This window comes from Henckelia pumila, chromosome 2 (genome assembly GCF_033568475.1).
Source record: "Henckelia pumila isolate YLH828 chromosome 2, ASM3356847v2, whole genome shotgun sequence".
Classification (NCBI taxonomy): Eukaryota; Viridiplantae; Streptophyta; class Magnoliopsida; order Lamiales; family Gesneriaceae; genus Henckelia; species Henckelia pumila.
Window position 1 is genome coordinate 153,700,916 of NC_133121.1, and position 12,891 is coordinate 153,713,806.

At 34.6% G+C, this 12,891-nt stretch overlaps 1 protein-coding gene across 2 annotated transcripts; it reads right to left on the reverse strand.

The window, feature by feature from the left end:
* Window positions 1–7,080: 7,080 nt before the first annotated feature.
* LOC140880340 (uncharacterized) lies at window positions 7,081–12,511 on the reverse strand. 2 transcript variants are annotated; one of them, XM_073284695.1, is made up of 3 exons: window positions 12,239–12,511; window positions 10,282–10,613; window positions 7,081–9,529 (listed from the first exon to the last, which is right to left on the reverse strand). In XM_073284695.1, exons 1-3 carry the CDS (start codon window positions 12,429–12,431, stop codon window positions 7,457–7,459), a joined length of 2,598 nt encoding a protein of 865 aa, XP_073140796.1. In that variant the 5' UTR covers window positions 12,432–12,511; the 3' UTR covers window positions 7,081–7,456. The 2 variants fall into 2 exon arrangements, with proteins under 2 accessions (XP_073140796.1, XP_073140795.1); XM_073284694.1 differs by having other exon boundaries at window positions 7,085–9,607; window positions 12,239–12,510.
* Window positions 12,512–12,891: the final 380 nt, after the last annotated feature.

Consider the following 12,891-nt stretch of genomic DNA (forward strand, 5'->3'; position numbering starts at 1 on the left):
GAAATCGCTTCAAAAGCTTCTCCATCGGATTGGCATCACCAAACAGATCAACAGAAGTACTACTATGTCCATGTTCAGTTGCTGTCACTGGGACCTGTGCAGCATTTGTCTGTTCTGGTTCATTCACTGCCAATGTCTGTCTAACTCTCGGTGCTGGTCGGGGAGGCATATCTGATAAACAAACAGATTAGCGCACAGTTCATCATTTAATAACACATTTCTGTTTCAGTTCCTCCTCTGATTAGCACAATTATGCCTTCTCAAGAGATCGAGTTTTGATTCATACTCATTCAATACATGTTATTACTTCAATCAGATAATCAGATAGCATGTAATTCAAAACATTGTATGGCATATTCTTCGCAAAGTATCACAGCATCATGTGACAATTTAACATCTGTAATCAATGAATCATATATCATACAAGTATGAAAGCAATAAATAAATCAAAATAGATGACTCGATCTACCCCGCTCATCTATTCTCAGTCCGAGAAACTTATCACTCTGATACCACTTGTTGTGGGGACCTCGGGTTGCTAATCTCATCTTAGGGCAATTAACGATTAATAAACAATTAATCATGTATTTAAAAGAATACTCAAACCAAATAAAAAAAAAATTTAAAATCATGCACCTCGCTCGATCGGTTAAATCCTACCGCTCGAGCGAGAAGAAAATCTCTCTTCTCGGGTCTGAGCATATTTTGGTCTCGCTCGATCGGTCAAATCCTGCCGATCGAGCGAGCAAGAAAAATCAAGTTTCTGTTTAAGAAAAATAGGTTTCGCTCGATTGGTGAAATCTTGCCGATCGAGCGGACTTCATTTCCAGAAAAACACAGCAGCTTCTTCTTGCTGTCAAAACTTGATGCTATGGCAAGAACTTCATTAAAAGTCAATTCCAACCTATTATAAAAGCTAAGAACATGAACATATACATATAACCAAGTTCAAGCATAATATACTAGCTTTTACAACCACTTCTAGATCACAAACTAATTAAAAGCATGAGATTACACAATTTGTTTAAAAGTTCTTCCAACATATCATGCTACATATCATGCTTGCCAAACTTCTAAGTACATCTACAACCCGAGTCCTCACGTGCTAGACTCTCTCCCAGCTGTCAATGACGTCGATGACTAGCTTTTGCCCCATCTGTTGTCATGCACACATACAAAACAAGACAACAGCCGGATAAAATCCGGTGAGAAATCATTCTTAGTATAATCGACATATATATAAAGCGTTAACGAAATCATATCAACTTTATTCATACTCGACTCAAAAATAGAGTAAATAACGCATATATCGATTAAGAATTGATTCATAAAACGTCACTACCATCAAGATTCGTAACCGATCTTGACATGGATATCCATCTATCGTAGCCATCCCGGCTAGAAAATAAGGTTAACCGCAACCTTGGCATAGAATCAATTCAATATACTATCATATCGACTCAAACTCAAAGATCCACTACCTGAGATGGATCGACAACATCAAGCATAAATCAAAACATATCAAGTATGTGGTTTTAGCGGGCCAACTCAAGAATAGTCGTTCTTGAGTTTCAAAGTCCCTAACTCGCGATCTCATCATTATACCTTCGAATATCTCGGTTCTGAATTCTTCAATCTGAAATATAACAATAAAAATACTCATATCAAACTTCATTCAAGCTTATTATATCAGAAACGAATCAAAACCATCAATATATCGTCAATCAATCTCATTTCAAACCTCAACTTCTTCTTATTCGATTCAACTCGGCGTCTTGTATCGTTAGCCTTCCAACTCAACTGAAACTGAAGAATAAAAATGCTATAACATTCATAACATCTAGATAAAGACTTCAGCTCAGGTAGAGGCTATCAAAACAGTCTAAAAACTCGATTCAACGGCATAGCGATTGAAAATCGGTAACCGACAAAATACCAAAACCATTTCTAACTTCATACACAACTCATCAGCAGTATAACAAAAATAACCAATAGTTCAGAGGCTATATATATACCGAACTACATGCTGAAACTCATAATCAGTTCATTCAACAATCAATCTTCGATTCAATGTCAATATCCAATCGCATAAAAGCTCAAGAACATGCTCAAGATGTAAACAGCTGATCTCTGCCAACTTTAAACCCTCAAAACATGCCGAAATAATTATAAACTTACACAAAATCGAAGCCCTTGTCACAAGGATTCCAGAACACTTTTCGGAATCGAATTCGGACGATCGGATCAAAAGTTACGGCAATTTGAAAATCAAAAATCCAAAGGAAAAGAAAAGATCTCGGCTTCTGCTCTCAAATTCTGAATTTGATATATGTTATACACGTGCAAATGCTGAATAATCAATTAACATCTGATAACTTCAAACAAAATTGCAGTTTAGTCCCTCAATTCTTCAATATTTGCAATTCGGTCCCCGACCCTTATTTTAATTCAATTTCAATCCTAAATAATTTAAGAATATTAGAATTTAAATCAAAACTCTAAATATTCCTAAATTAAATATACTCGGATTAAAATTAAATTATCTCGGATTATATTAAATAATCCTGGATTAAATAAAATAATCCCGGGCCTTACATGTACCAAGCCGCGGTTTGAACTTTCTTTCTATTCTAGCCAACTTCTTAGCGTGTGCTGGGGGAAAAGGTGTAGCTCTATGAGTCTGCAACTTCTCCACCTTGACTTTGGTGGATATCGTCTTAAGTTCAACAATTGCTTCGTACTCTTTTATGATTGCCTCCATGATAACTTTACCTATATAAATCTATTGAAGATATTTTAATAACCTGCTTATATTTTCAAAGTTATGCAATTCATGTCTATTTTATAGACCTATTTAAGGAATGTAAAGAGTCATACATACTAACTCCTTCCAATATCATTTCAGGAGATCGAAGAGGTGCAATAAATGTTTTTGAAAAACAAGAGCTAAATTTATTAGAAGAAGAACTTCAAGAAAAATAGTTGAATAAATTATATATCATATTAAGAGGGAATTGCTTGAAGAAGAAAACAAAAGGAAGTTTAGAGAGTCAACCGAATTTCGAAGAATATATTTATCAAAAAGGGAGAAACTGCTTAGTTTGGTCAAATACAAAAAAGGGAGAAATTGTTAGGATAAGTTTTGGTGTTTGACAAAACAAGAAGATATATTAAAGCAGTCCAGTGGAGTATTGTAATTATGCAGTCCAAGTCTCTTCACCCATTTACAACCTATTGGAGAACTAGTTTACATGACCAATCCAGAATCAAGACTACTCAAGGAATTAGTCAATTGGACAAACTGGTGCATAAAGGCCAACTGCCTGATATAAATAAATTTCCCGACTACTCGAACGTCTACGAAAAATGGAAAACTCGTTTCAAATAAGAGAGCCGTTGTGTAACCCAAAAATTTCTATCAAAATATGTGCAACTTCATTTGAAGTCCTCATACAGACATGATGCAGATCAAGAGGCAATGGAGACAAGCATTAAAGCATATCAAGTTGAACGTTGCAAGATATATGCATATATATTTGAAGAATGAAAACATGAAATAAGAAGATGCAATAAAAGAAAAGAACATACACAGAAAGATACAAGATGTCAAGCTATCCAAAAACATTCTTCGAGCACTTTGAAAGAATCATCTCACTTTCTCATCTTGCCTACTCATTGTGATATATCAGATCTTTAAGTATCATCAATGGCTGAGAAACAACTCCCAACTGCTCATTCTTCAAAAGGAATTGCTCCACTGTCTAAATCTATGGATTCATTCAATCAATTCTACTTTACTTGTATTTCGATATTAAGACGTGTTGTCTTAACTTGGTATTGTATACTACGAGTTTCGATCTAGGCAAGGGTAAATCCTACAATTGGAGTGGGTGTATTACAATATGTTGTAATAACCAAAGTCTTCTAGTGAATCCTTCCTTCGTGGAAGAAAGGGTGACATAGGAGCAGTTAAATCTCCGAACATCCATAAACACATCCTTGGCTAGTCGAGAATAACTTCCAGTTACGGTTCAGTCAAGATGTTTATTCTAGTCGTAGATTTCAATCGTCAAATACTCAACTATATCCAGTATTGGTCCCTTGAGTATTTCAGTCATTTAGTCTAGTCGTCTGTATCCAGTCAGGCTTGTGGACTGTTGACTTAACTTATGTTTTCTAGTTTTGTCTTAATATTAGTTTCGTTGGTTCTTTTAACACCAAAACTTAGATGTTCCAATAGTAATATCATATCTTATGTGACAATTATTGTCACACCCTGAGAGAGAAAAAATGTTTCTTGAAGCCTCGCTCCAAACCATGGAACTAGCATCGGAGTGCAATGTTTTTGCTAGAGTATGAGCGCACTCGTTCGTTTGTCGTCGAAAAAAATTAATTGAGAAATTGTGCTCACTTCTTATCAAGTATTTTTATTTGCGCACGATAGAGCCAAACTCAAAGAAAGTGTTACTTTTCTCAAATTACCATTGATTAACTTTATTTTTAAAGAATAACATTTAATGAAATATGAAAGTAAATAATTTAAAACTAATTACAACAACCATACAATTTTTTTGAAGAATTAAGATCCATTTGTACAAGTACTTATGAACGTTTTATAAAAACATTTTTACAAAATTTTTATAAAAAGTTTCAAAAAAATGTTTTATAATAAATGTGTTTGGGCAACTTTTTTATGAAAACATGTTTATAGTAATTAAAAAAAAAGTGTTTGAACAACTATTTATAAAAAATAATTTTATAGTTAACAATAATTAAGGTGTGCGAGCAACTATTCTATTAAAACATTTTAATTCACTTTTTACCCATGTTTTCAAAATTCTAAAATCATATATATATATATATATATATATAGAGTTTCTTTCAAGTGCCCACCTATCATGTCCAACAATGATGTGACACTATTCAATTGAATGTGATAAAGATGTGATAAATTGTAGGTCCAATAGAATACTGCCACATCATTGGTGGACATGGTAGTGGGCATGATAGGTGGGCACTTTATATATATATAAGTATGTTAAGAAAAATATATTTTTATGGAAGTTGAAGTGAAGGTGGAAAGTGATGTGGTTGGAGGCCGGGATACCTGGGCCCGGCGACCTTCCTAATGATGTATAAGTATGATGAGCTTATGGATCCAGCTGAGAGGGCTGGTGAAGTGGCAGCACAGAGGTGGAAACCCCACCGCCGCATACGTTGGTTTATAGATTGATCAATCGCTCAGTATGATGTCACCGACATGGATACGACCTGTTGAGAACTAAGAAATCATGATATGTTATTTTTACAAAAATTATAAAGTATGATGAATTATGTTATAGCATGATGATTTAGAAGTATGATTATTTATTTATGTTTATATGCATATAATTTTAAGATCATGCACGTATAATTATTATTCACGTATTTTATATGATGTGTGCTTGTGTGTGGTTTCATTTTGTTATGTAAGGATAGAACATGCTGAGCCTCTAGGGTCACTAGATTTAAATGGTGCAGGTGAGCAAAATGTCAATAAGGATAATGTGTTCCCGACTGGCGGCGAGGGCGTATGAGTATCCAGGCATCTAGAACCCGTGACCATTGCTCTAAGATGAATTTTATGTTGAGACTAGAACGTTTATTTTCGCATATGTTTTATTATTATAGATTTTCAGTATATGCATGGAATTTAGAAATTTTATTATGGAATATTTATAAATGATTATTTAGTAATTAATTTTAAGTATTTAATTGAATGTGTGTACTTTTATTGTATTTATTGTGTTTATGTATTCTGATTAAGTAAAGTTATTTTTAAGTATGATATATATATGTATGGGCATATATATATTTATATTCATTATTTTATTATCAAAGAGTTTTGTTAAAAAAAAAAAATATTCAGTTGGAGTTTTAGGATGTTTCATTTATATATATATATATATATATATTGGAGTTTTAGGATGTTTCATTTATATATATATATATATATATATATATATATATATATATATATATATATAAATTTTCAGCTGTCCAACCAATATATATATATATATATAAATTTTCAGCTGTCCAACCAATGATGCCCAACTCGTCTTCGACCACTAAAACTCAGTACCGTGTTTTAGTTATGCGAAAAAAAACAATTAAAACTCGATGCTAGATTTTAGTGGTCGGGGACGAGGTAGAAAAATATTGTTGGGCAACTGAAAATTTCAATATATATATATATATATATATATAAATTTTCAGTTGCCCAACCAATGATGTCCAACTCGTCCCCGACCACTAAAATCCGGTACTGTGTTTTAGTTATGTAGTGGTCGAGGACGAGATGGGAAAATATTGTTGGACAACTAAAAAGTCCTCTATATATATATCTCAATTATTTTTTAAATTGTATTCGGAGGAACAAAATTAAATATCTTTTACACAAATCTTTTCCAAACACATTCTTTAAAATTGTTAACTTGTTAAACACTACAAATATTTTAAAACTACTTTTAGAAGAATCCTTAGTTTACCGTAAAATAAGATACGTCTTTTATGAAAATAATATAAATGCATTTAAATCTACAAAAAAGGTTTTTGTTCAAGTTTAATTAAGTCAAATAAAAATTTATAAAAATGCTTTATTATCTTAATAAATTTAATCGTGTAAAGTTGAAGTATGGATCTTTCATGATATTATATTTATATAATATTATTTGATTATATATATTGAGGGTCCCAGTGGCTTCCATTTCACCCCCTCCCCTTACCTGCCTACCCACGCATTCCGTCTAGTTTTCTTTTCCATTTGATTTCCTAAGTACATCACGTCATATCCATGCATCACCAAAGCATGATAATGGGCATAAAGTTGCTTTAGAGTCCGGCTGCAACTAATTCAAGCATAATAAGACGTGAAACGTTACCGATCAGATGTTTGCTGCATCGAGTTCTTAACAACACTACGCAAGTAGAATTCCTCATCTCTAATACACAACTGGCGATGGCTGTGATGATATGATAATATTGGCTGGACGACCTGTGTCAAAAGGGTTCGGCAGAAGACCAGTAAAGCGAAAAAGTACAAATAAGAAGAGTTCGGAACTTAGGGAGCATATTGAAATGATCCAGCTAGACCAATGGGAAAGATGAACTACAAAACATAAGATTTCAGGTGGAACTTGGAAGTACACCACTTTCCCAAAAAGTTCTGTCCACATACGGAGTTGCATTGATGCATCATCATCCACAAGTTTGAAGGAAGCTTGAATTAACTTTTGCAAAGACTTTCTACAACTAAACGTAAATGACATAGAGAACACGAGCATTTAAGTCCGTGAACAAGAACCAGAGAAGCACAATTCTTCAACAGAGAACGGGAGAATTATGCATCGTAAAATTCTGTACACAAGTGTCCTCCAAGGAACTATATACAATTGAAACAAGAGACTTGGAAGTATCAAATCAGACTTACAATTATCTCTTGGTTAATGGGACATGAGAGGGTAACCAAACCCTGGGAATTTAAAGACCTGTCTTCAGAGGTAACTGCTAGGTCCAACAAAAGTGAATTATCTGGTAAAAGGTCAGCTGCTTCATTACCGTCCATGATTTCAACAATAATTTGCTCAGCATTCCCATCATCATCAACTTTATCATGAATTGAATGGGGCTTAGTATTTAACTCTGCTACTCCATCTAAAAGAGCTTCTAGGGGTGATCTGGTACTGGTGTAGTCATTTAAAGTGAATTCCACATCCAAAATGGGTAACTCATAATCCACCATGGAAGCACATGAAGATTCAAAATTATCAGGTGTGTCATCTTTGATGGAGCCTTTTACAGCAACGCACCTTTCTGGAACTAAAGATTTACTCCCAGAATCAAACCCCAACACCTGTTTTGTAGTCTCCTGATCATCAAGTCCATCAGTATTCGTTTCTCTTGGTTTAGTTTCCTCACAAATTTGGTAATTGCATGCTTCCACCAAGTCCCCTGCTTGACAATCGCAACTGACACCCCTTTCGCAAGAGCTGTTAACAGTGTTAGATTCAAATATTACAACCGTGTCACTGGAGTCTGGATTAACAGTACATGTTCTGTTTGGGCTAGTAGGAACAACAGGAAAATTGCCATTCCATGTTAACCCAAAGTCACCCATATTCCTGTTTTCATTAAAATCACAAGAATCCACTGCAGTTGAGGAGTGTTTGCTCTGAATGCTAGAAGGAATCATACCAACATCATGGTCCTCCTTATTTTCATACAGAGTATCCGGATCTGAAGAAGAGTGGATATAATTCAGATGCTCATCATCACCATTTTCCACTGAAGTAAAATCATGAATTAGAATTGACCAAATTTGAGTAAACTGTGAAGGTTCTCTTTGGCAATTTTCTGCAGAGGGAATTTCTTGAGCTTTCTTTTGACAAGATTCATCCTTATTGCAATGATCTATTTTTTCATCTACCAAACTGGAAGAGTCGGAAATCGTCTGAATGTGATCAGAAAGATTTGTTTTAGCAGCTGACATAAATCCAGAAAGAGCTGCAGCTAGCGCATCATCAATTGACAAGGTTTCTCTTGGTTTTATACAAGAAGTATCATCATTATCTTCTTCATCTTCACCACATGAAAACTCAGGAGCACTGACCACAAGGCTTGGATGAAAATTTGCATCAGGGAATAAGTTAGATGCACCACCACACAGAAAAACGTTCTTTTCAGAGTCTGAAGCAACACCAGGTGGACACTCATTTCCCTCGTATAATGACTTAGTGTCGGACTCGCTGCAAGAAAATGTAGGAGCAGATATTCTAGTGCAATGTGGCAGTTCACAACAGAGAGAATTCTCAGTAAGTTTTTGAAGTTGAATCTCTAAGTGTTGAATCCTTAACTCCATGCTCTCTATGGGCCTCAGCAATTTTTCTTCAAACCTCAAGCAAATATCCTCCACTCTGCTTACCCGAGAAATAAGGTGTTCCAAAGTTCTTTCAAGACGATAATGTAGCATATCATTACTGCCCACGGGCTTTGCATTTAGAGCTGAGGTGGGTTGCTGGGGTTTAGTGAATTGAGCAGCATCCTTGTCAAGTTCTTGCAAATTCAGAGATTGTTGATCAACTTGCTCCACTGCTGATCCAACATCAATTTTTATCATGGACGCGATAGATTTCTCAGTATTTGGATATGAGCTGGGTCGTTGAAGTTCAGCTGTTGCAGCTGGAGCTGCATTCAGCACATTTACATATTGTCGATCACTTTGGCTTTTTGAATGTTCAACATCCATTCCATTAGTTTTTCTCAACCCAATTTCCATTTTATCCTCCTTAAGCACTTCATCAGAGGCATGATTATCTTTTACACATGGACCTATTCCCGATCTAGCTGATTGCAGAAGTGCAGGGAGGAGCATGGCCATTAGAGAACTTCCAGTAGAACTGCCTGCGACCACTGCCTCGTTTGCAGAATCAGTCGACTCCACATTATCAGCAAATACATAAACTTCATCAACATATACATGGCTTTTATTCTGAAGTGATAGGAATCGAATTGTGAGCAATGAGCAAGGCTCTGCATCGCTAATTTGTGCGGTAGCCTCATATAGATCCTAAATACAAAGGTAAATGATACACACTGAATTTGTGAACCATACAAAATTGAACCTTTGTCTATCCTCATGAAACTTCCAAGGCACATGGAGCAAGTGCCAAGTGGTATGACCACTCATATGGGAAAGCTAAAGTAAGTTCAAAAGACATAACAGATAAATAGTAAAACCAGCAGCTTTTAGTCTTGATTACATGAAGGAATATAAATAACCACATGCTGACACGTTAATAGCATCCATTGAAATTTACAACTAGAATCAATCAGACAATAATTGGTGAAAATGAATAATTTTATAGTGAATAACCCTGTAAAAATGGCATTGCCCATTTAATGGAAATGTTTCAGGAAAATACACCAAAGATTTGTTCCCTCTTTTTCCAGAATTGATGAACAAATCAACTTATTGAGGACTCTTTGCAACACTCAGAATGCCTATCATTATTTTATTCAACAATTTTGAGCACATGCATTTGATAAATGAAAAGGATGGGTGGCCTTATTACTATATACCTGAATAGCATTGAAAAGAAAAATTCAAAACAAACTCCAATTTTTTGACGCACAGAAGGAAAAAAACATCACAGATTGAAAAAACTGAATTCTTCAAAGGTAGAAAAATGCAATGCATCCATGGCTAGAAAAGGATATGGAATATAGATGAGATCATAGTACCTGTACATTTTTCACCCTGTCAGTGTCAGTCTTATCCGAAGAACTTCCGCCAACCTCAGGGACTTTAATCTTAACCCAATCATCATCACCACCACCCCCATTTGTAACAATATCTTCAGGCATCTTCCCCACAAAACAATCACCATGTTCCTCAGAAACATATTCAATGCCTGTTGTTTGGAGTATCTTTCCATCTCTTTCGGCAGCATTGCATCGAACAGTGCACAGATACTCATTGCTACTCTGAGGAGAATGTGAACAATATACCTCATATACACGAGCAGTGCTTCGAACATAAATTTGACAGATATCATACTTCTTCTTAAAACATACTGCAAGCACAGAGATTGTTAGTTATCTGAAAAAGTTGCAACAAAATATTTCATTTTAACCAGTAAAGATGTGAATATTACAAACCAACATAATGTTTTGATACTATGTGCAGACAAAATGTCATCACGAATAGAATAGAAAACACAATAAAAAATGTTGTTTCAAGTGTTGCATCATAAGAGAGTACAGAATAACTGGTCTGCACTGCACAGGTTTCTGAGAAAGAACAGTGAAAAATAATCATTTTCGCACTTCAGTATTTATGCTCATCCAAGTGGGTAATCTACTGCAAGGACGAGGCAGCATATCCAACACTAAGTTACTATGCATTTAACTTTTGCCAGTAAAAGTGACAAAAGATATATTCTGTGCAACTAAAATTGTGTGTGCCCATATATTACAATTCAAAAACATTTCCAATAGACAATTCAGTTCACATTTGAGTAGACCCCTCATATGATCTAGCCAAAAAAGTGTATAGTCCACACAGATGTGAGAAAAGGATAAAAGAGAGAATGAAAAAGGAAAAAGGCCTAGATTTGACTGTCCAAGAAGATATCTTTATTCAAATTCGAAAATGGTCTCATAACTATTCTTCTATAGACAATCCTACATCTATTTCCAGTTTTCCACTTAATACATTGATGCTATGAACATGAAATATACATTTATGTGGGGATTTGAACATATTTAATTAACATACATGAAATATGTCTCACAAAATTGAATTTTATTACATTAATTAAGTTTTCATTTACATAATTTTTATATCATATACAAATTATAATCCACATTAAAATTGTATATTTAGTTAACATAACTTTTTCAGGTTGTTAAAATACTCTCATGTTAATTAGTTAAATTTGCATATGCATACTCTTTAGGTTTTCATACTAGACCATCTATGAATCACAATACAATTGGTCATGCTTTTAATATTTTCAGAAAATATTACAAGGAAACGTGTTTCTGGGGAATCATTGGGGAGTATGATGCCTGGTTAAATATATTATCAAAAGGAGATAATTTTTAGTGCAGATGTTACGCATAAACGCATCAAGCACTGCCTATCGTTTAGATGGGGAACTCAGTGCATTAGTGAAATTACGGGGAATCTTGCAAAAAGGCTTACAAGCACGATCCCAGTAGTTCCTATTCAGCTAACCAAACATTATAATGAATGAAAAGTATCCTCCAAATTTAATACAGTAATAAGGAATTCTTTATTTTAAATATCAAATCAAGTTTCACATAGATGTCTCTCCGTATCAGTCCAAAGTAGCATTCTCATTTGTGCTCCCCACCTATCGACTCCTCCTAGAAAGCTTTCTTCACTCCCCGACTCCATTTCTCATCCAATGGTCAAAACAAGTGGAATCATTCACCATGTGCAATATTCATAAGCTAGATTACTCCGTGCTATGTTGGAGGAAATCCTTAGCAGGCTAAAAGTTTCTCCAAAAAAATCACAAAGCAGAGGAAGGAATCCCCCTCAACCAAATTTCAACAACCCTATCAAAAAGCCCCTAGAATAAACAGTAAACCAAACAAAAAAAAATCCAAACAAACAATTTAAAAATTGCGAAAATTAATAAATAACAGAAGAAAGAAACGAGAAAACTACTCTTAATTTCACAATGATCGGAATCGAGGCGAGAAGGCTTGAGAACAAGTGGCGCTGAATCATCCGCGTCGGATTCGGCGATCTTATTCTCCGGAGACTCGACAGCGACAGTACTTTCGAGAGAACCGCGAGCGATGGTCCAATTCGCATCGAAGCTCCATGGAACCATAACGCTGTTTTCGTCTGCTCGCATTTTGCAGTAATGATAGCCTAGAGTATCGTAGTGTTATGCAATATATGAACGCACAACATACATGTACGCTTCTCGTGGAGGTAGCACACTTTCGACGCATCAAAGTTGGATGGAGGATTTTTTAAAAAAAATTAATTATTACTAATATTAAAATATTTTAAATATATATATATATATATATATATTTTGAAAAGTAAAAATTTATAGTAAAAACTAAAAACTCTAAAATTTAAAATATATATCAAACCAAACACTTATAAAATCTTCTCTCTAAACTTGTGTTATTTATTCACAAATGTTGAGGTCTATTTATAGATCCTCAATTGAGAAATGTCCAAAAATAAATATGTCATCCGTTACATAATCAAAAATTAAAATATCATCACATCACCATCACAATAATTTTCAATCTAATTTTAATATATAATTTCCAATACTACCCCTTGTGATGATGATCGTG

Excerpts from the sequence above, each read along its gene's own strand:
- LOC140880340 (XM_073284694.1), bottom strand. The coding sequence starts at position 12,431 with ATGCGAGCAGACGAAAACAGCGTTATGGTTCCATGGAGCTTCGATGCG. Across the intron at positions 10,614-12,238 it reads CGATCATTGTGAAATTAAGA|TATGTTTTAAGAAGAAGTAT; the intron begins GTAGTTTTCTCG and ends CTGTGCTTGCAG. Across the intron at positions 9,608-10,281 it reads ACAGGGTGAAAAATGTACAG|GATCTATATGAGGCTACCGC; the intron begins GTACTATGATCT and ends CTTTGTATTTAG.